This window comes from Haemorhous mexicanus, chromosome 1 (assembly GCF_027477595.1).
Source record: "Haemorhous mexicanus isolate bHaeMex1 chromosome 1, bHaeMex1.pri, whole genome shotgun sequence".
NCBI classification, from domain to species: Eukaryota; Metazoa; Chordata; class Aves; order Passeriformes; family Fringillidae; genus Haemorhous; species Haemorhous mexicanus.
The window spans coordinates 14,384,087-14,404,688 of record NC_082341.1 but is presented as its reverse complement, the minus strand read 5'-3'; the positions used below and the strand labels follow the sequence as shown (position 1 = coordinate 14,404,688).

The following is a 20,602-nucleotide window of genomic DNA, read 5'->3' as shown; positions in this document are numbered from 1 at the left end:
CTCACACACAGTATCTCGATGCCAGCTTGCTTTATTTTAAACATGTCTGAATCAATCTGGTGCAAGAAACAGAAACTGTTTTCAGGGGAGCTGTCTCACTAAAATGCCCTCCAAAGATTTGACCCTTTACTGACACTGTGAAGCAGCTGCAGGAATTATATCAATACTGAGGCTATGAGGAACTCCATGGGCCAATGTGCATGGAAAACTGGCAGAAAAGATACCAAAAGCAGATACTTGTGAGGTGGAGAAACTACATGTATACATGTGTATGAAACAAAGGAAGAGATATGAACTGAAGGGAATACAGAGAGGCGGCAACAGAGAGAGCAAAGAAAAAGAGATGACATTGAGGATAATTAATCTGCTATCTGTGGGTGTCACTGAGCCAAAAATCATTTGCCTTCTTGGTTGACACTTTATTTTCTTTCAGTTTACACTATAAATTTAGTTGACTAAAGTTAGGAATGTTGAATGTGAACTGTGTAGATCCTTTCCTAGTGAATACGTCACTCATGCACCCTAAAATAGAATGTCTGCCCAAGCCAAAATGATGAAAATTTCATGTGGGCTAAGTGTTGAGCAAAATGTGTTTCATGTTTTAGTCCTGTTTTAGTTTTACAACTTCTTCAGTGTCTCTCTGGGTACGGAGCTGAATGAGAAGTAAAGAGTAATGGGCAAAAATAGATTGTGTGCTGGAAAGAAGCTCAGCCTTCAGCTCAGCACCACGGGATCTTGGGCTTGGGATCATTCTTCCCATACCTGGGAAATGATGAGCTAAGTTGTGAACATGCTAAACCAGACATGCTTGTCTGGTGTGAGCAGCTGAGCTTCACCTGTGCAAAAGGGTGAACTGCTTTATTTGGCACAGATATTAAAATGCAAAACTGGTACAGCATATATGCATTTTTTCAGAAGTTAAATAGGGCTGTGTTCCCACAGCAATGATAATTTGTATCCTTTGTGTACACATGGCATTTTCCAACGCTGCATGGTGATAACTGTCCTGCCTTAATATACAGTTTATGTGGAATGAACTGGAGTTAAAGTTGCTCTGGGAGCCATAATTTTGCGTTCCTTGACTTCCATGTGTGTAAAATCACATTCATAATGCCATCTTAACATGGTAAATGTGTATCTTTGAGGCATGTAAATGACCACACAAGGAAATAAACACAATGTTCTTGTCAGAGTTCTGAGTTGTCACTACACTGTCAGGAAATAAATAAAACCTTTTTCTTGAAAGGATTCAGTTACTACAATGGATTGTTCCACAGATCATTCTTTCTCTTCTTCTTGTGTTTCAGCCTTGTTCTTCATGAAAGATGGTACTGCATATATAAGCACTGAGAAACGTCAGAACACATTTTCAAGAGTTTAGGCTCCAAAGGATATCAAAATAAATAGAGATATTTTTTCAGGAAAGCTTGGTGTCATTTGGATGCTGAATTCTTTCAAAAAATGTGACCCTGAAGGTCAGCAAAAGAATTTCTGGGAGTCAAGAGTGGATTTACAGACAGGGAAGATGGTGAACAAGAGGTCTGTGGCCCCAATTAGCACTGTGCAGAGCAGCAATAGCAATAGAAAAGAGACTTCTCTACTGTGTTTCTCCTCATTAACAGTACAGCTGCCACCAAGAGTGCGTGCTGAACACAGCTAAAAATCTGGCTCTTGTTTAGGTGCATAAAAGGGACTTGGACTGGTTCTGAAATTGGGGCACCGACTGGGAGTGGTGTACATGGAAATTTGAAGTTTTGTGCTGCTTTTATGAATATGACCCTAAACATTGATGTTGAAGTCAATTTTTTTCCCTATAAAATGAATGTTATTGTCTTTTCATATATGATGAGCTTTGGTCCTGCATTCTCCAGGAATGGAATATATGAATTATTACTCTCCATGTAGCTATAGGGAAGATGTAAGCCAAAAAGAGTGACCTTACAGCCCTTCTAGCTATTGACTCAGGAAGAGTGTTATAAAAGAGGGAGTGTCTGTCTGGTTAATCCTGCACTCTCTGTTTCTCTGTGCCCCATAAAGCTAATTGTGCTCACTGGCACTAACTCCTGGCACGAGCATCCAGCAGGTCATGCCTGATCAGTGTGAGCTGCTTCTCTCCTCTGCCTCCCAAACATCATTTGTGAAAGCAGCAGCAGCATCATCTGCTGCCCACGTGTACTTGGGTCCTTTCTGAGCCCACAGCCATCTCTTGGGAGCACAGAGCAAAACCGTAACCAAAATAACCCAGGGACTCAGAAGGTTGCAGTGCTGTTGAGGCAGTAACATTGTAAATCATACAGTAATTATTATTAAAAAAAAGGAAAGCAATAAAGCTAATGGTTTTAAGATGTTTGAAACAAACAGCTGAGGAAAACTACCATATTTCATGCAGAGGAGTCAACCCTCAGACGCAGCTGACCCACTGGATTCATGATGATTTATACCCACTGAACACACACCCCATCACGGAATGACTAGGAGGGTAATAAGATTTTCTCTTTCAAGTATTTTCATGCATTTTCCCCATTCCAAAGAATTAAGGTGAACTTTCTGATGCAAATAAAAATCACAATGAACAATGCAAAAATGAATCGTTTCTTACCTCTTTTGAAAACTTCATAACGGATAGAAAATCCTGCTCCATGTGTCTCATAGTCAGAAACAAATTTAATAAAAAGATATGGTCCTGTAGACACTACAGGAGGGGGAGCAATTTTTCCACAGTACTTTCCCCATAAGCGTCCTTCAGCATTATCTCCATCAATCACTTCAACATAATCATACCTGGTAGATAAATGGAAGGAAGAAACTTTTAACTTCCAGGAAAGAAGGAGACCTAATTAATTTAGAAACCATAACACAACATAGATAATCAAGAAAAATGCTAGCTTGCTTGGAAAATGCATTATGCTGAAAGATGTAAGCAAAATGAAATAATTAAAATGGACTACATTATGTCTGTAGACATCATCTGGCAACATGGAACTATTAGGAAGAATGGTGTCCATTATGCTTGCAGACAATGTCAGCTAAAGTAACCAATTAACAAAAAAAAAAAAAAAAAAAAAAAGGAAATCTCACGAGCACAATTCTGTATTATTAAATTGTGTTCCTTTGTCTGTGTAGTGTTGTTATCAATACATAATGCATAGCATTCTTTTCAAACTGTGAAGTTCTGTTATGAATTCAAAAATGTCTTCTTGGCTGTAGCTCTTTATGAACAATGCTTTGATTTCCATATGCTGTCCTCCAAACATATGTCCACAGAATAATAAATAAATCCCTAAACATTAGATTTTGCTCAAAACTCCATGATGCTGCAGATCAGTGGTAGAAAAATCTGTTCTTTTCCTTATTATCTGGACAAATAGTTTGGAGCACATCACAAAATCCACAAGTCAGTCACAGCACTTGGCTTTTCTCTGACAAAAATTGTTTCAATACAAATCACCTTTGCTCAGGTATTTGAATCAAGAAGTGCACGTTACCAGATTCATATTTGTACAGCATGTGATTACTAGACAGACTGGGCTAAAAACCTCAGTGATGACTTACATCAAACCTAAGACTGTATAAGGAAAAGCATGCAATAACCAAATAATGATTGGTAGCAAAAGTTTGCCTGTGAGCAACACTTTAGGGCTCCTCAGCCCTGTCACCAGAGATGCCAGTGTGCAGGGTCTGCTCTGCCAGATTTGGTGTTCAAGGGCTGAGGAGAGCAAGCCCAGCAGGCTGGTGGTGCTAACCCAGCCCAGGGAATACAATCGAGGATGAAGGGAGGGAGAAGCTGCAGGTGCAGGGACAGGTCTGATCTTAAGTTTTATTAGCAGATGATTTCACTTGACCCCAGATGGGAAGGAGGATCAGACCAAATCTGTAGAACCAGTTTTATCTTCTCCTAGAAAGTGGTGGCATTTGGAGCTTGGGTTGTGTCCTGTGACTCTTTCAGGAAGGAGCAAAAGGCTTTTCCCTGCTGCTGTGTCTGTGTCTCAGCCATGCTGCCCTTTCATTTAACAAGTTGCTGTTAGCCAGACAATCTCATTTACTTTTCATTATCTTACTACGACTGACATTAAAATGTTGCCATTAATTTGCTTAGACCTTTATATTCTACTGTTATGCTTACTGAAATGTTCCAAGCATATTAATATACAAGGAAGAGCTAAAAATGACAGGACAATAAAGTGTGTCTGGCATTTTTAAAGAGATCAAAGGAAAAAAATGTCTTCATGATGACCAATGTCATTTTTAACAACTCTGCTCCAAACCATCCAGGGCACATTACTTATGTTTACATGAAGTCCTGTGAGACAGCTGCAAAGATGATATCACTAGTTAAAGTGGACAGCTTAAGGCTCCTTAAATTAAAAATGACATTACCTCATCAGTTAAAATTGTGTGCCAGCTTTGGTGTATATCAAATAGAAAATAAAGCTGACACTGATGGAACTGTAAGCATTAACATATGTGAAATATTGTGCTAACTGCATTTCTTCTTATGTATTTGGTTTTTCTAGTAGCAATTGCTCAGCTCACTAGCTTCACTGTCCCAGTGCAGGCTGGTGGAAATACAAAGCGGAAATATGCATTTCTGAGATAATTTTACAGATACTTAAGTAGCCTGTATTTTTTAAAATTAGACTTCTGATCTTTCTATGATGTCTTTAAGATATGTGTATAGCAAGATTTGAAAGTCAGGAGAAGAGTTGTAAAGAGACTTCAGAATTGTTGGGGTTTTGTCTGGTTTGTTTTTTTATTTTCCCTTCTCAAAAATATCTTTAAAAATGCCAGCTCCAGGTTCCCTGCAAAACCTATCGAAAGTACTCAGGGATACACGCTACTAATTTTTTATATTTTAGGAAAAAATAGTATGCTGACAATTTTTAACAAGACAACCTTTCTTCAAATAATCAACTGCTTGTTAAAAAGAAAGAGTAACCACATAAACCCATAGCATCTCAGTGACAGTCTTTGCTCCATTTACCCCATGGTGACATTATTTCACCATTTTCCCAGGCACCATTCTTTGCTCAAGCTTCAACAGTAGACAAATTTTCAAACAGTATGAAAAAAAAAATTTAAATAAAAATGCTAAGCAAACTTTACATTCTTTTTTGTTTCATATATAAAGGAGATAAAAAATTCAACAGGCTTGGACTTGGTGGTTTTATTCTGGTACATCTTAAAAATAAACAATGTTATACAGTCTTGCTAAGTCTTCCACATACAGCCAAAAAATAACTAACCTGTAAGTATCAATTTTGCTATTATATGAAGTAAATTAGGCAAAAATCCTCCCATTTAAATTAAATTCTATCACTCTTCTAGTTTTCCTCCTTTATAGCAATAGCCTGCCCACACTTTCCATTGTCTGCTGTAGTGACAGAACCGTAATTTATGGTGCTCTTCCTGGCTGCTGTGCAGTTGTAAATGACACAATTTGGTTACTAAAAGGCTTTCTTCTAATGGATTTTTGCAAGTTGGAGGTCATGCAGCCCCATGGAAGATTGGAGGATTTTTCTATTTTTTTTCTTTCATTTTGAAAAATTACTGACAGACAGCGAAGAAGTTTAGCTGTGAGACAATGGGTAAGAAGAACAATTTGGAAAGAGGAAGCTTTAGAGATCAGCACCACAACCTTCATATTCTAATGATCATGTTTTACATTCGGCAGCTAACAAATGGATTTGGATTCTCCCACACTGGTGGCAACATATGATATCTGTGTTGCAGTAAATGAGTTATCTATATTATTTCTTTCCCAGAGAAATAAAATTACTCTGGATTTTACTAGTTTATACTTGGAAACCAACATTCTGCTGTCATTTTTGCACTTTTCAAAATCCTACCAGAGACCACAGCATATCACAAACAACTGGTCTTGTAAATAGGAGAAAGTACAGTCACAACTTGGAAATGGAGTTGCTGCCAAGGAAGCTCAGAAAGCAGCTTGCATGTCCCTCTGGACTTGGTAGCAGTTCTTTTCCATAAGTTTGTCAGAAGATGCTGTGCCAGGGATACAGTTGGCACGTTGGCATCCCTGTGAGAAGACTGAATGTGTCACCTCCACAGCACCCAGACAGACTTGGCACCCAGCCCAGAGTACTGAGTTTGCAAATTTGGATTTCCCATTTGGCAATTCTTCACTCAGCTACTGCTGTCAATGGTGTGGCAAATATTTCTTGTAATTTTATAGTCCTTTAGGGCTTATGGCAGAGAGATGTAAATATAAACATGGTGCTAGCCACTGAGTGTAGTTCCAGGTGAAAGACTAGAGCATGAGTTCAGATGTGAAATTAGGAGATGCCTGCCCAGAAGAGAGGACAGTCAGTGAATATGTTCATGGAGCTGCTTTGCCACAATGGTTTTGCTTGCTTGGGTCTTTCCAGATACCTGACTTCTGTTTGTACCCTCTGTAGGGTGCAAGGCTTTTGGGTGGGAGACTGATGAACAGCCTTGCAAGAGCTCACACCCACTTCCTGCTCCTCCCAGCTGCTGCCTGTACAGGTCATACTAGTTAGCCCTAATTTTATGGTTTAGTAAAGCCATGTCTGGGAGAGATCTTTTCCTGTGGAAAGATAAAGGAATCTAGAATTCCTCTACAAAATCTTCAAGGAATTGCAAAGAACATGTTCTTTTTTGGAAAGTGTAAGTTATGGTTTTAAGAAAAAGGCCAAACAATACCTATAAATGAACCCTGGGCAGTGAAAAACATAAAGAGCTGCAGAATTCAAATTTTAGTGAATTTTCTAGTACCAGTTTCTAGTAAGTGGTAGCAGTGCTTACATAGGGGTTCAGCTCTGAACATGCTGGAGACCCTGAAATGCACCATTGCATGTTGTACTGCAGAAAGTGAGGCGCAAGTGCTGGAAAGCCCTGCCTGCTCCTGAAGTCAGCCATTCTGCTAAGCTACACTCTGCTTCTACACATTTGCCTATTACCAGGGCAGTGAGATCTCCTGCCTTTTTCCTTAAAAAATTCCTTCTCAAGGAATAGGCAGAACTTAGCTGAAATCTAAATATCTGCCATTTAAACTTATGAAATAGTCAGGGAAACATATAAAACTATAATTTACATCCAAGTATACCATATTTTTCTGCAGCCTACTGTGATCCATATAGTTGTTATGAATATTTTGGCTATTCACCTGTTAGGATGAAAAAATTTCCCAGATGTTTCTTTATTTTATCACTCTGATTTCACATCCAACCAAGCTGCTAAATTTCTCCCTGACATGAATTATCCACCCTGGTCAGACTATCTTTTGGTTCTGAAAATTTTCTTCTTAGTATGTGTATTTCTTTTGCCTTTATTTTATAAAGATTTTTTTTTTATTCCTCCCAAGTCTCCACTTTAGTCGAACAGAAGGCATCACAAGAAGAAATCTAAATAAAGAGCTTCGAGTTGTTCTGCACTGTGGCTTTGTGCCCCATTAGTTACTGAGGGTTAGAGGTGTGGGATTTACTGCAGTGCTTGTGGCACAAGGCAATCTGTATCCCAGAGCTAAAAGCTTAAAAGCTGCAGGCACTCGAGGGACACCAACTTTAATCCCAGTTTATTAGCAACAAGAAAAAAGAAGTACATGTTATAAAAAAAAAAAATAAATTAGGCATAGCCCTGAATGAGCTGATTTTCTGCCTGTAACCTCAGCATCTGTTGCATTTCTCTTCATCTGAGCCTCCTCTGTGCAGCCTGAGCAGTCCCCAGGGCCTCCTGTAAGGTAACCCATCTCATGGGCACTGGGGCACTGACCCATCCTGTGAAGACACACCAGCCTTCCCTGTAGCTGGGACTGTCAGCGCAGGTGTCTACACCAAGGGGATATAATTCCTCACACGTGGGCCTCACAAGACACCTTGATGGAGGTGAAAGCAGCATGCAGCTCTCAGAGGATCCTGGGTGACTGCTGTGTCCTCAACAAGTCTAAGCAGGGCACAAATGCTCCCTGAGCACCAGTTATCGTGGGAACTGCAGGGTTTTTTTCCCTTTTAAAGGCACGTCCCAGTGTACTCAGTGCCATGGGATCCTGCATGGGGTGTTCCTACCAGGCTGCTTGCTCCTGTCACACACTGCAGTCTTCTCAATGGAGAGGCCCTTCTCCATCTTTACAAATTATCTGTTGGTGTGGGCATGTCTTTTCCTTCCTCCCTTCCTCCCTTCCTCCCTCCCTCCCTCCCTCCCTCCCTCCCTCCCTCCCTTCCTTCCTTCCTTCCTTCCTTCCTTCCTTCCTTCCTTCCTTCCTTCCTTCCTTCCTTCCTTCCTTCCTTCCTTCCTTCCTTCCTTCCTTCCTTCCTTCCTTCCTTCCTTCCTTCCTTCCTTCCTTCCTTCCTTCCTTCCTTCCTTCCTTCCTTCCTTCCTTCCTTCCTTCCTTCCTTCCTCCCTCCCTCCCTCCCTCCCTCCCTCCCTTTTTTTCCCAACTCTATTAAAATGCCCTGCAGATCATTTCTCCAGGGATGGACATGCACACAGCTGAATTAGGATGAGCCAGGCAGTGCAAACTCCATGAGAAGGGAAAGTGGAGTCAGTACCCATGGCAGGAGATTTTAAACTGGTTTTGCCTGTACTGGATTCATGGTGCAGATGCAGCCCCCTGAAGGAGACAGCAGATCATCTAAATCCCAGAGTTCTTTAAAGTGCTGGATATTTAAATGCACAATTTGCAATCGATTAATGATTTGTAATTTACTGCCAGTTTGGGGGGCCTTTGTTTCCATTGGTCTTTTGTGAGCTGGTGTTTTTATGGTGTTCACCCAGGGCCAAAATTCACTGTAGTTATTCATACAAAGGTCCTGTCAACCTAAGAGATTTCTGGGAATAAGGCCATTGGGATTTGGCCAGTGTTCAGTAATTTACTAATGCCATTAACTGACGGTGGGTCTCCATTAAGAATGAACTACTGAGGGTCTATTTTAGTACAAGACAATGCCATAGTGAAAAAGAGGAAAGATGCAACAAAGACATCAATGAAGATCTACAGTTACCCACTGCAACAGTTAAATTCCAACTAATGTTAGCAGCACTTGTTATTACACTGGTTTCTAGAATAATTGAATGCATTGGGATTTGCACTTTCGTTTAAAATTAAGCTTTTAATTCTCTGCTGAACAAAGGAATCTGAAATGCCTCATATCTTAACCAATAACATTTCAAAACCCAAAAGTAACGAAAACAATCATCACTATTTTAAAATCTGAGTATACTTCATCTTATTACATGCTCCTTGTATTTTGGCTCATGTTTTTTGAGTACCTGCCACTGGCAGAACTGAAGATCTAAACCAAATAAGCAAGATTGTATCTGCACTTTTATCTGCACAGTTCACTGAGAACAATAGCCAGATCTTTATCTGCTGTAAATGAGATTAGGCCCTTTATACCAATGGATCTAAGTCGGTTTACACTGACATATGGCTAAAGAGGGGGTAAGTGGTGACAGAATATTTTACCTTGTATTTACTTGGTTCTATTCTATTAATATCAAATAAAATCTGGAAAATTCTTCAACAGAAATGAGAACACCAGGATTCACTTTTGGAATGCATATAACATTGTCATGCATAAAATGAAGAAGAACCAGAGGTTATGGACTGGATTTTGACATTTTAGCATTACAATGTCCTAAGGGAAGTAAAAGCAAAATTCATCTGCTAAGGTCTTCAGCACATCTATTTGCAAAAAGCATTTCACCAATGAAAAGATTTGATCTTGAAGTTGCAGTAAATTCCACTGATTTCACTGCTTGCCACATACTGTAATAAATTATACTATAATGATCCCAGTATACAAAAATGAAAACCTCTTCTGGGAAGAAACATTCAATTTTAAACCTCTTCAGTGAGAAACTTCAGTTCATAACTTTCTGGCATAGAAAAATGCTATCTTTTCATGGAAAAGGTTTCTGTCTGTCAAATAAGACAAATTTACAAATGCTTGACTTCCACTTTAAGTGGGGGAAAAAGAAACACTTAGCAGTTTAAAGACTTCAGAGAGGAAGGAGCTTTCTAGTGTCAAACTGGTGAAGTTTAGTATTTATAGGAATTTCACATGCCTCTAATTACTCTAAACTCAGTTCCCAAGTAAAATATGCCATCTGGAAGATATTAGAGTCATTTACAACTTGTTCACTTCCCTATTTCACTGCAAAATCTTACCTCTTGCCAACTTTCCAGTGTTCTTCACAAAATGAAATGCAGTCTAATTTTTACTGGTTGTTTAATAGTTACTTTATCTATGTTGAGACAGCTAAGGGTTTTAGAGACTGGAAAAATAGTTACATTTTTTAAAAACTAACTTTGTTATTACTCATTGTACCTCAGGCTTTTCATGTGGATGTTTCAGGTGTGAGGTTTATGCCTAGGTTTAGTTTAGTATTTAGCCACTAATGTGACATGGTTAGATTTGGAAAGATATCCTAGGTGATAAGAGAAAGAAGAAAGATGACACTAACAGCCATCACGCATAAGAACAGGCTCTTTAAAGAAAAAGAAAAAAAAATCCAAAAACCCGACTATATGGTTTTGTTTTTGTTTCTATGACCTCCCAAGAGATGCCCATCAATCAGAAAACTTCTTGTTAGTACAGCAACTTCATCCAAGTATGCCAATCTGTTTATAAGTGAAGCTTTGTGACATTCCTCTGAGGTAAAGTTGTCATTCTCATTTTACATATGTGGAGACAGGAGAGAGAGACTGAGTGCCAGCAGTCTTGCAGGAATTTTGCAAACACCAAGGAACAAAGCTGAGATAGCCATATACAGTGTTTTAAAAAAGAGCCCAGTCTAGCTTCTCCCAAAATAATGGAAAGATTCCTAGTGGCTTCTGTGGGTTTCAAATAGAGCTTCTTAACAGAGGCTTGAAACTTGGAAGTTTTCCTAAGCTATAGAATGACTGGAAGAAGGGGCTGCAAAGTCTCACACAGAATCACAAATACATTTCTGTAGGAGAACTAGACTAAATAACTTGCATACAGAGACTCATGCATATATACACACTCACACTCACTGTACACCTCTATATCCATCATTGTTTTCATGTGCCTAACAAGTTTAATGATTTGTGGTTGGATTAGTGCTCTGTGCATGTACTGCTGAATTCACTAAAAGGCCTGCCTAATTGGTAAGTTAGAGAAGCCTTAGGTTTGCTTCCTCAAATGCCGAAAGAACAGAGAAAGAGCTGTGTCAAATGGAGATCAGAATCAGTTGTGACTCCTTTTTCTTTGCATGAAAGGAGAAAAGAAATGCTTTAAAGTTATGGCAACCTTGTAGCACTCCATCTGGGAGTTTGAACCACTGATTAATTTGTAATTATCCTTTGGGGATCTATGTAGTATATTAATCACAACCTTAGGAACTCAACTTTTAAAAGTATAAGGTAGATGTTAGCTTTTCACAGAGACTGTGAAAGTTCAGAACATAAAATAAGTTCCACACTTTGGAAACTCAGATATTTGTCCCTTGTGGGCAGTCTACAACCTCTCTGACCAATACCTGTAATTAATGAAACTAAAAGAGGCTAAAGGAGAAAGGAAATTACAGACATACATATCAGCTTTAGATCAGAAGTTATAGCAATTCTCTTCCATAGCAACCATGTCCTGAAGCTCTGTAAATACAGTAAAATGATGGACATTTTCATTTACTTCCAGTTAGGAACTATATAAAGGAATATTAAGGATGCAGTTTTAGGCACTTGGAGTTCAACATTTCTCAGTGTTGTTCCCTTTGTTGTGATTTCTGCATCACATGTCCCATGGGCAGACCTTGGGCCAAGTGGAAAATCCACTGTGGGGTTAGTGTCTTCACATACTTAGTCTGCAGTGATATAAATGACTGCTGTGGGTCTTCCTTGCCTGAAAGGGTGACACACGTAAATGACTGGATTCATTTTTTGCTGAGACTGTATCTCAAACCTCTATATAGCCACACAATTAGGCATATGTACAAACAAGTGGAGTTATTGGAAAACGTCCAGCTTTGCTTTTGAAACTTTTTGGCTTGTCAGTGTTTCATCATGCACATGTATTAGAGTTTTTCCAGTGGATTTTACTGGGGAAAGGGGGGATCAGACTCTCTTGAGCTATCACTGAGGAAAAAAGAGTTTGAACCACATAAAGGAAATCCAAACTTTCAAGTCTTTTCTGTATTGAAAACAGTCCTTAAGTGTGTGAGATACATGGCATTATCAGGTAAATATTCTCATAATGCTGAGAAGTCCTTTGGCAGACTATTGTAACATCTAGATGAAAACCATCTCCTTATTTCTTTCTTATAATACAAACTTGGGAAGGCAAAGTGCCTGGTCAGAACAGCTAGGAGTGCTCTCTGGCACAGGAGGCACAGAAAGCTGAATAAGAAACATTTACAGTTCAGAGATCAACCCACTTACAATGTCTGCATGTTTCCTGGCGAGCCGTTATCTCAGCACAAAATCATTTGGTTGTGTACACTGCCACTTTAACAAACAACCCTTAAGCACATGAGTAATACTTAGGGTTGGCAACTTTAAAGGAGCCCTGGCTTTGTGAAATCTGAATGATATTTCCTAAGAGCAGTGCAAGGAACATTTACTCAAGCATGGTGCTTTCAAATTCCAGACTTCTGATCTGACTAAGTGTGGTTGAAGAGCTGCCTGAAAAAGTCTCATGTCTTGTCTTCTGTTTTGCAACTAGGACGTGTATGCACGTATGTGTGTGTGTTTCTGTGTGTATATTTTAATATTCTTTATACAAGAAAAGACCTGAATAATTTCAGATGTTTTTTCCTAAAGTTCATTTTCAGCCAGAGAACAGCCTGGGAAAATTCTCAGCCTGGAAGACGTTCATTTCAAAATCACTAAAGCAGATGAGAACAGGAAAGCAGAGTGTCTGTGTAGATTTAAACTATAGTAATTGCCAACCAATGCTTTTCTATTAATTTGTTGTCTAACTTCAGTAGAGACATTATAAATAAAAGCCCTGTTGATAATGCATGACTTATGCATGTCCTTGCAGGTGTAGTCTGATTTTGCACACATCAGTGTGTCAATCCAACATGAGTGCAACCTCTCCCCGAGATCCTACTCTTGAAATCTGCATTAGGAAATTCAATATTACCCTCAAAATTATAATTTTCTTATAAAGTATGATTACTTAATGTTTATTGCAAGCAGATCACTATTTAAAGTGTTTCAGTGTTACAGTTATTGAAATAGAACTCACAGTTAAAGCGTACCTATTTGAAACACCAGTATATAAAAGTTTGTCCCATTGAGCAACTTTACTGCCATTTTATTGTGGGTATCCTAGAACTGAAACATATATAGAACTTAAATAAATGTATTTATCTTATGCTAAAATGTACCATAGATGTTTAAAGCTGCTAAGCCTGAATTTAGTTAATTTTTATCCTGTATCACAGAGAATGTCACAGTTTTTATGTGTTTTGTGACCTTATGATTTATATGGGTCTTAAGAAATAACTATGTCTTTAGAAAAGAGGAAAACAGTGGCCAATAAACATTCCCAGTAGCCTAAAAACAGGAACAGCTTGTTAGCTGAGGTCAGCCATATGACCCAGTGCCCAGTGAAACTGCATTGTTATAGCTGGAATGTGGGGCAAACCAGCCATGCAAAAAAAACCCACCCCAGTGATTCACCTTTCATAAAAATGTCTTTCTTGGAAGGAGAGGCATGTGATAATGACTTACAGGAAGGAAAACGTGCACAGGATCAGCATCATCTCTGGTACAGATTTACAGGGCTTAGTGGCATTGCCTCTGAGGTGCGTTGCCCGACACTAATTTAAAATGGAAAACTATGTGGAAAACCTACCAGAATTCACAAGTGTTTGCTGAAAATTTTGTTTTCCATTGTTTTCTTCTGGTACTTAATACTTTGGAAAGCAGGCAGGGTAATGGACATACAACACAAACACATACACAGCTCATGGGCTTCAGTAATTGGGACCATACTGAATACATGCATGCCAGCTCAAATCCCCAGCGGGAGCTGCACAAATGTCAAGGAAGTATTCATTAAATGGGACTGAGTTTGTCTTCTTTCCACTTCCTTTTCCTCCCTCATCAGTGCAACATCTTGTGCTATACTCTCTCCTAAGTCTGCTGAGCATTTGGGCTCATACTCCGTGGACACTAGACCTATTTTGGAGCAGCATGGCTCTGAGATGACCCCAGCCTTTGAAATCAGGGCAATGTAAAACCTAAGTCAGGAGTAGCACACTCACAAAGAAATTGCTGCTTTTGAGGTCAGAAGTAATGTTCTCCTAGAACCACTCTCCCATCCTTGTACAGGCTGCTTCGACAGCTGTAATCAAGAAAAAGACACTCTTCAGGAAAGAGCTGTTACTGGGTCCAAGAAAGTATGGATTATGATGTTGATATGTTTTCTGCATTTCATGGGTCAGGCTTCTGCCCTTGCTTTCTACTTAGAGAAATGGACAGTGTGGCATGGGGCTATAATAATATATTACCTGACAGACCAAGGGGATCTGCAAATAATTCAATGAATTGCAAACAAAAATGGCATTGCATCTTCTTTCCTTTTGTAATCCATAAGGGACCGGTGTTCTAAGTCTTCTTTAATTAATTACAATAAATAAGCCTTGAAAGGCAATAAACCATTACACAGCTGAGGAGAACACTCTGCAATTAGATGGATAAAACACTGATTTGATGGCTTTTGTTTAGTTTATGCTTTCGGTAGGTATCTATAAATGCTTTTACTTTTGTTTGTCTACTTAGTGGTGATAAGCACATCCAAGAGCAACCTGTGTAAGACTCTGTGGTATTAAGCATTGATTCTTTCCTCTCCTTCACTCCTGGCAAGCAGCACACTAACTCAGACAGACAAGGCGTGAAATGTGTTTGGGCCGGATCCTCTTGTACGTGCAGAGAATCTGCGCGAGATAACGCCAGGCTTTCCTTTATGGTTTAATAATGCAAAAGACAGCCTTTCACACACTGGGGAGAACAAGGTTTGTTTGCCTTATGCATTCTTAAAGGTATAAATTGCCCAAAACAGTAGTAGGAAGTCTGGGAAGGAAATGAGATAATACACCATCCCTTTCCTCACTTTGAGCCTTCTGAGCAGGCTGACAGAGAGGACTGACTTGGACAGAGGGACCTGGGGACTCCTTCTGGCAGCACAGCCTCCATCCTTCTGTTGCAAACACTCCCCGTGCTGTGTCTGAGGTGGTGCAGACCCCAGGGTGCTGCTCTACAGGGCACACAGTGCCCCTCTGGAGCTGTTCTCCCTGGCCAGCAGTACTGCCAGACACTGTCACCTTGCAGTGTAGCAATGAAAGAGGATGTGGGTTTGCTCTCTCAGTACCCAAATAACCAAGAGCACACCAAGCTTTGAGCCAGGTGGTAAATGCATCCTGTTCAGCCCCTACTCTGAATAAAACTGTTGGTACCTGGCAGGGGAGGGTCTGTAGCTGAAAAGTCTCAACCTTTGAGCCAAAACCACTTGTTTTTATCTCAGACTGAAACAATATTTTCATAATTTTTAAATACGAACCCTTCCTGTCTGAACAGCTCGTGGGTTTCATGCTGCTGAGTCTAGGTGTCCCTGCTAGTCCCCCTTTAAAATTTTACAGTGTAACATAACCTCATTTTGTTACACTGTAAACATTTCCAAGATACAGGATCCTGTGTTTTATTATGGGGGGAAATTGTAATAAACCCCCTTTCCCCTGAAACATGCAGAAAATCCTGTCAACAAATTAATTGTATGCATTCCTCATTAGCTTTAACCTGGATTTGGTCTCGGGGGCACTGTAAAGCCAGTCCCTCTTTCTCTCTGAACAAAGGGATGTTAGGAGACTTACAGACCACTGCAAGAGGCACAATCCTGCCTGACTCACAGTACCAACATGTTGCAATGAACAGATTCCTGAAACAGCTCCACTGAACTGAATTTTCACATTATTTGGCATATAACATCCCGTTTTTCAGCTTTTCCTCAATTACTGCACATTACTCCTCAAACAGATACCACAAAGTGTCCTCTGTCCTTACATGATTGCTCCATGGCTATTATAGGAACTACTCCAGCCAGACAACTTTGAGAAGAATTTCAAACCTTAGTCCCTTCCCCCTGCAGAAATTCCACTTGGGAATTAACAAAAATCAGAACTAGCAGACGGATAATAGACAAACTGATGAAGGATTACCTCTTTTTTCCCCACAGGGATAAGGATCATGGAAACACATCTCTTGCCAGCAAGAAAAGGATATGTCAGCTGGAAAGAACCTAAGGTTTCTACACAGCCCTGTGCTCTGGGAAAATCACTGTATGTCTTGTTAATGGTGCTGCTCAGAGCAGTGATAAACTCTACCAAAAACTGCAATCCTTGCATTTGGAGATGTGATTACAACACATGTCTGAACTGTTTTTATTTAACTGGCTGAGGTACTTATAATGTCATAGACTCTGCTCAGTGCTGAATGGTCCCACCAGGAACAATAAATCCTGTGCCACCGCAGCTTTGCCACTAACTGGGCCAGAGTCTGGCACCGCTATGGATGCCGTAGTCACGCTTTGACTGCAGTGCAGATGCAAATACCCAACCTGCAGCAGGTTGGAAGCTGGGAGTCATTCTGCTTTCATCAGAGCCACTGTCTGGGAAGGCAGGAGCATTGGAAAGGAATTGGGCTGCCAGGGGTTGACTGTTCAGTCAGCTGTACACTTTCTGGTTTGTTACAGCTCTGCTCTGTTCACACAGTAGTTAGCAGGGCCATAAAGCTGTGAGATTAGAGAGAGAGTTGGTATTTTAAGATGCAAATGTGAGCCTAGATGACCCTCAGTACGATGGGGCTTAGTTAGGTCATTTAGGAACATAGGAGCCGATGGGTGAAAGTGGGCAGACACTGGACTGGAAGGCTGAAAGGAAGCTCTTTACATCTGCCATGGCTATTCAGTGAAGCCAAGTGTCAGCTAACTTTTCTGTGCCACAGCTTTCTGGATTGGAAAATCAGATATTGAAATTTCCCAGAAAGAGTTTGAAGGTACAGGATGAACAGAGATGCCCACAGTACCAGTGACACTGGCATTAATTTTGTGATTCAATACATCTGTCGTAAATAGATATATTTAGTTGACAGCTCTTCATTCTTGCTTCTAACCCTTTTTAGCTGTGATTTCAAATTTTTTACCCTTGAAGATGGACAATAATAAGAACAAAGAGAACTCAAATACCATGTATTTTTTGTGAATCTCCATTTCAAAACATTCATACAGTGTTTTGCAACTCTTGTCACTACAAAAAACCTTCTTCTATGAAGCTCATTATAACAAGCAACAACATTTCTTTATAACCCAGAAATAATCATTGATGTAGCCTTGTCTAAATGTGCAGGGATTTAGACAATTAATACTCAGAAGCATTAATAAGCCCCCTGCATAAATCCCTAGGTGTGGAAGAGGCAACCGTGTATCCCTAAGCTCCTTAGGGTAGGTATTTACAAGGAGCCTGAAAAACAAAGGATTTGGGGCACAGTCTCTACTTCATCAGAAAATGAGTGTTTGACATCTGAGGGACACAGAGTTACTCTGAGTCACCCTGAGTGACCTGTTGCTTTGGAGAATTGGTTATCTGAAGGACATGCTCTGGCACGTCATGGTAGGGTGCCCCAGCAGGTTATCCACTCTTGTTTCACTCTTGACTAAACACACTGGGCAAGTGGATTCAAAGGATTTCTGCTTTGAAGAGGAGTATTTCCAGTACCTGAGCTCAGGTGTGAGAGGTTGGCCAGCTTTCCCCCAGACTATCTAAATAAGTGATGATGATGATTACACTGCTGTCAGTAAAACAGAGTAGGAAAAAAGGAGGTGTGTTACCTCCTTCATAATCTCAATTTATTATGCTTTTTTACTCTGATAATCCACGTACAATCCAGTAATTTTGCTTTTCACATAAAATTATTGCAAAAAACCCGCTTGTTGCATAAACCCTTGGCTAAATTGTATACAGGATAGATTGCGTACACACCATGAAGTTGTCAAAACATTGTGATTTGATTAATGAGGCTGTTAATTTTCAGACTTGTCTCCCATACAGATCTCGAGCCTCTTCAGCCACATCAAGACTCGTGAGGTTAACAATATTCCCTGCCAGCCTGAGCATGAGTCTGTCACATTATAAATGACTCTCCCTTCATTTGCCATGTAGGAATTGTCTGAGGTACCTGGGGCAACATGAGAGGATGAGAGCACATTAGCAAACACTTTGCTATGGTGAGGCCTTCTGAAAGTGACATGCCTTTCACCCAGTATGACCAGCACCCTTTACAGCCAGAAGCTTGCTCCTCCTCAACATGCATTTTGTTTCCTGATGCTTTTAGTCCTTAGGGATGCAAGTCCTGCTGTGTTCAATTTTGCAGTCGCCTGCCCATCTGCATTTAGCCAACATAATTGTGAGAAGAAAAACAGGGAGTTACTATAAGGTAAGTGAACATGGTTTCTTATGAATTGAATCCTAAAAATAACCTGTTTTGTTTTCCTGAATCTGCAATATCTGTGTCATTCTGCAAAGAATCTGAAAGGCATTAACATATGTAAGGAACATAGAACAGTGCTGAGATCTTTTTCCCCTTTCTTTCAGCCCATCCTTCATGCAGACAGACACACAGACATGAAAATCCGTGATTAGGAGGCATGGTTAAAACTGCTTTTAAGTGTGATCGTTAATCATGTGTACATTGATGACCTTCTATTTGTATTTCTTTCATGTTAAGCACATAAGTCTTGACTGATTGGAGCTTTTTAAATCGGTACTATTTGCTACTAGTACGACTTAGAAACATGAATTACTCACTAAGCTAGAGAATTTTAATATTCAGCCAGTCTCATATTCAGGCCATATGCTCTGCCATACAAAATCTGAGATAAAAACGACAGCAGCAAGAATTTATATGAACATGACTTATTTTAAGAATTAGACTGTGCAGCCCTGCTTTTGCTGACGTCAGTGAGACTATTCATGCACAAGGATTTAGCAGCATAGAGGTTACACACAGAGCTTGGGAAAAAGGTTTTAATGTTCCGCAGTGTGACATCAGGTTGGAACTGTATCCATCTTTCGGAAATAAAACCAATCCAAATAACAAGAAAAAAAATCTCTGCTTATATGGTTTTAACAATTTCAATTGTTGAAAACTCAAAAAGGCCTTGTAGCATATGTATGTGAATTAGAAATGCACTATTCTTTAAGTTGAATCACTTAACAGAATTACAGATAAGCCCTTCTGTGTTCCCCAAGTGCTTATCAGCTTCACCTAAGGCAGGTTTCTGGGTTATTTTTTATCAAATAAGTTTTATTTCAGTCAATATGGGTTAAGAACCTGTTATAAATCCCCCAGTTTCTGCATGACTCAAATACCTTTGTATATTACACTGTTGTACAAAACCACATTTTCAAATGGTGTCCAAAGTAATGCTGGAGAGCAGAAATACAATTTCTACATGCAATTGCACCAGCCTGTCAAAATCAGCATAAAGGGAGAGAAGAAAACAGGCTATGTGGTATGTTTTGCTATTGTCAAACCCAAGAGGGCATCTCACCTAATAATTTAAATGAGATCCTGTTGCCTGACATTTTTAAAGCCTTTTGATCTCTTTCTTCTGGTTGCCTGGGTTGTGGCTCTGTAGGGTGCAGTAGACAGAAAGCTATGGATTAAACACCATGTTGCCTATGCCCCCCTTCACTTTGCCAAACCCCTGTTAGTGGACAAAATGAATGTTTGCTTTTATGAAACACTACTCTGCTGGAGATGGTGGAGAACAACCTTTAGCAAAGGTTTTTAGACATGGGCCAATCTATAAAACTGCCAAGTTCAGATTTTGTGTTATTATCAAGGCATTAATTCTTACGCCCTTTGTTAAGAAGATTTGACAATTTTGTTGGCACAAATTAGGGACTGAGATTAGTCTGATTTTGAAAATTAACATAATACTCACTAGATCCCCAAAATCATGCAGAGGAGTTTGTTTTGCAATTTGCTGCACTTGGATATAATGCTAGGAAAAGACAAATTTTATCTTTCCAGAATAAAGACAGAAAGAAAGATACCTTATTATCACTGGTTCAGTGAGAGTAGATAAGTCTGAACAATTTGAGGATAAAAAACTTAGCAGAATGTTTAGAACTTGAGCCACACATCTAACTTGGGCATTTTCTCAACACGATCATTAACTTCGATAGAGGAAGACATTGCTTAAAAACTTAGAGATATTAAATTATAACAAGAATTTTATGAAAAAAAAATATAAAGAGGCATGAGAAATCATAGAGATTGGGAGCAGACCTTTTTCCTGTTGTAACCCAATTAGCTTCTACAGAATTATATGAAGCATTACTACGGACCCTTATATTTCCAGTAGCTCAGATTTAGCGTAGGAGATTGTAAATTGCTTTGTGGCAAACAGCTCAAAGCATTTGCATTCAATTTACATTTAGAACATGTAACACAAGCTGAGAAGAGGTTGTAAAAGTCCTTTCAGAAAGCTCCATTTTATCTGTACATAAGCATTAGCTCCAAGCATATCTGTGAGATCCGTCGGCTCCTTTGGTTTGGCAGAAGCCTCTGGGGGAGCCGGGTGCCACTCCCCCT

General features: G+C 39.7%; 1 protein-coding gene across 3 annotated transcripts in view; it reads right to left on the bottom strand.

Moving 5' to 3' along the window:
- Nucleotides 1–20,602, bottom strand: part of NRP1 (neuropilin 1) — a 113,736-nt gene that overhangs the window by 64,137 nt on the left and 28,997 nt on the right. For all 3 annotated transcript variants that reach the window (XM_059840361.1, XM_059840368.1, XM_059840374.1), the window contains exon 4: nucleotides 2,600–2,781. In XM_059840361.1, coding sequence (XP_059696344.1) covers nucleotides 2,600–2,781 — 182 coding nt within the window. The remainder of the gene's footprint in view (nucleotides 1–2,599; nucleotides 2,782–20,602) is intronic.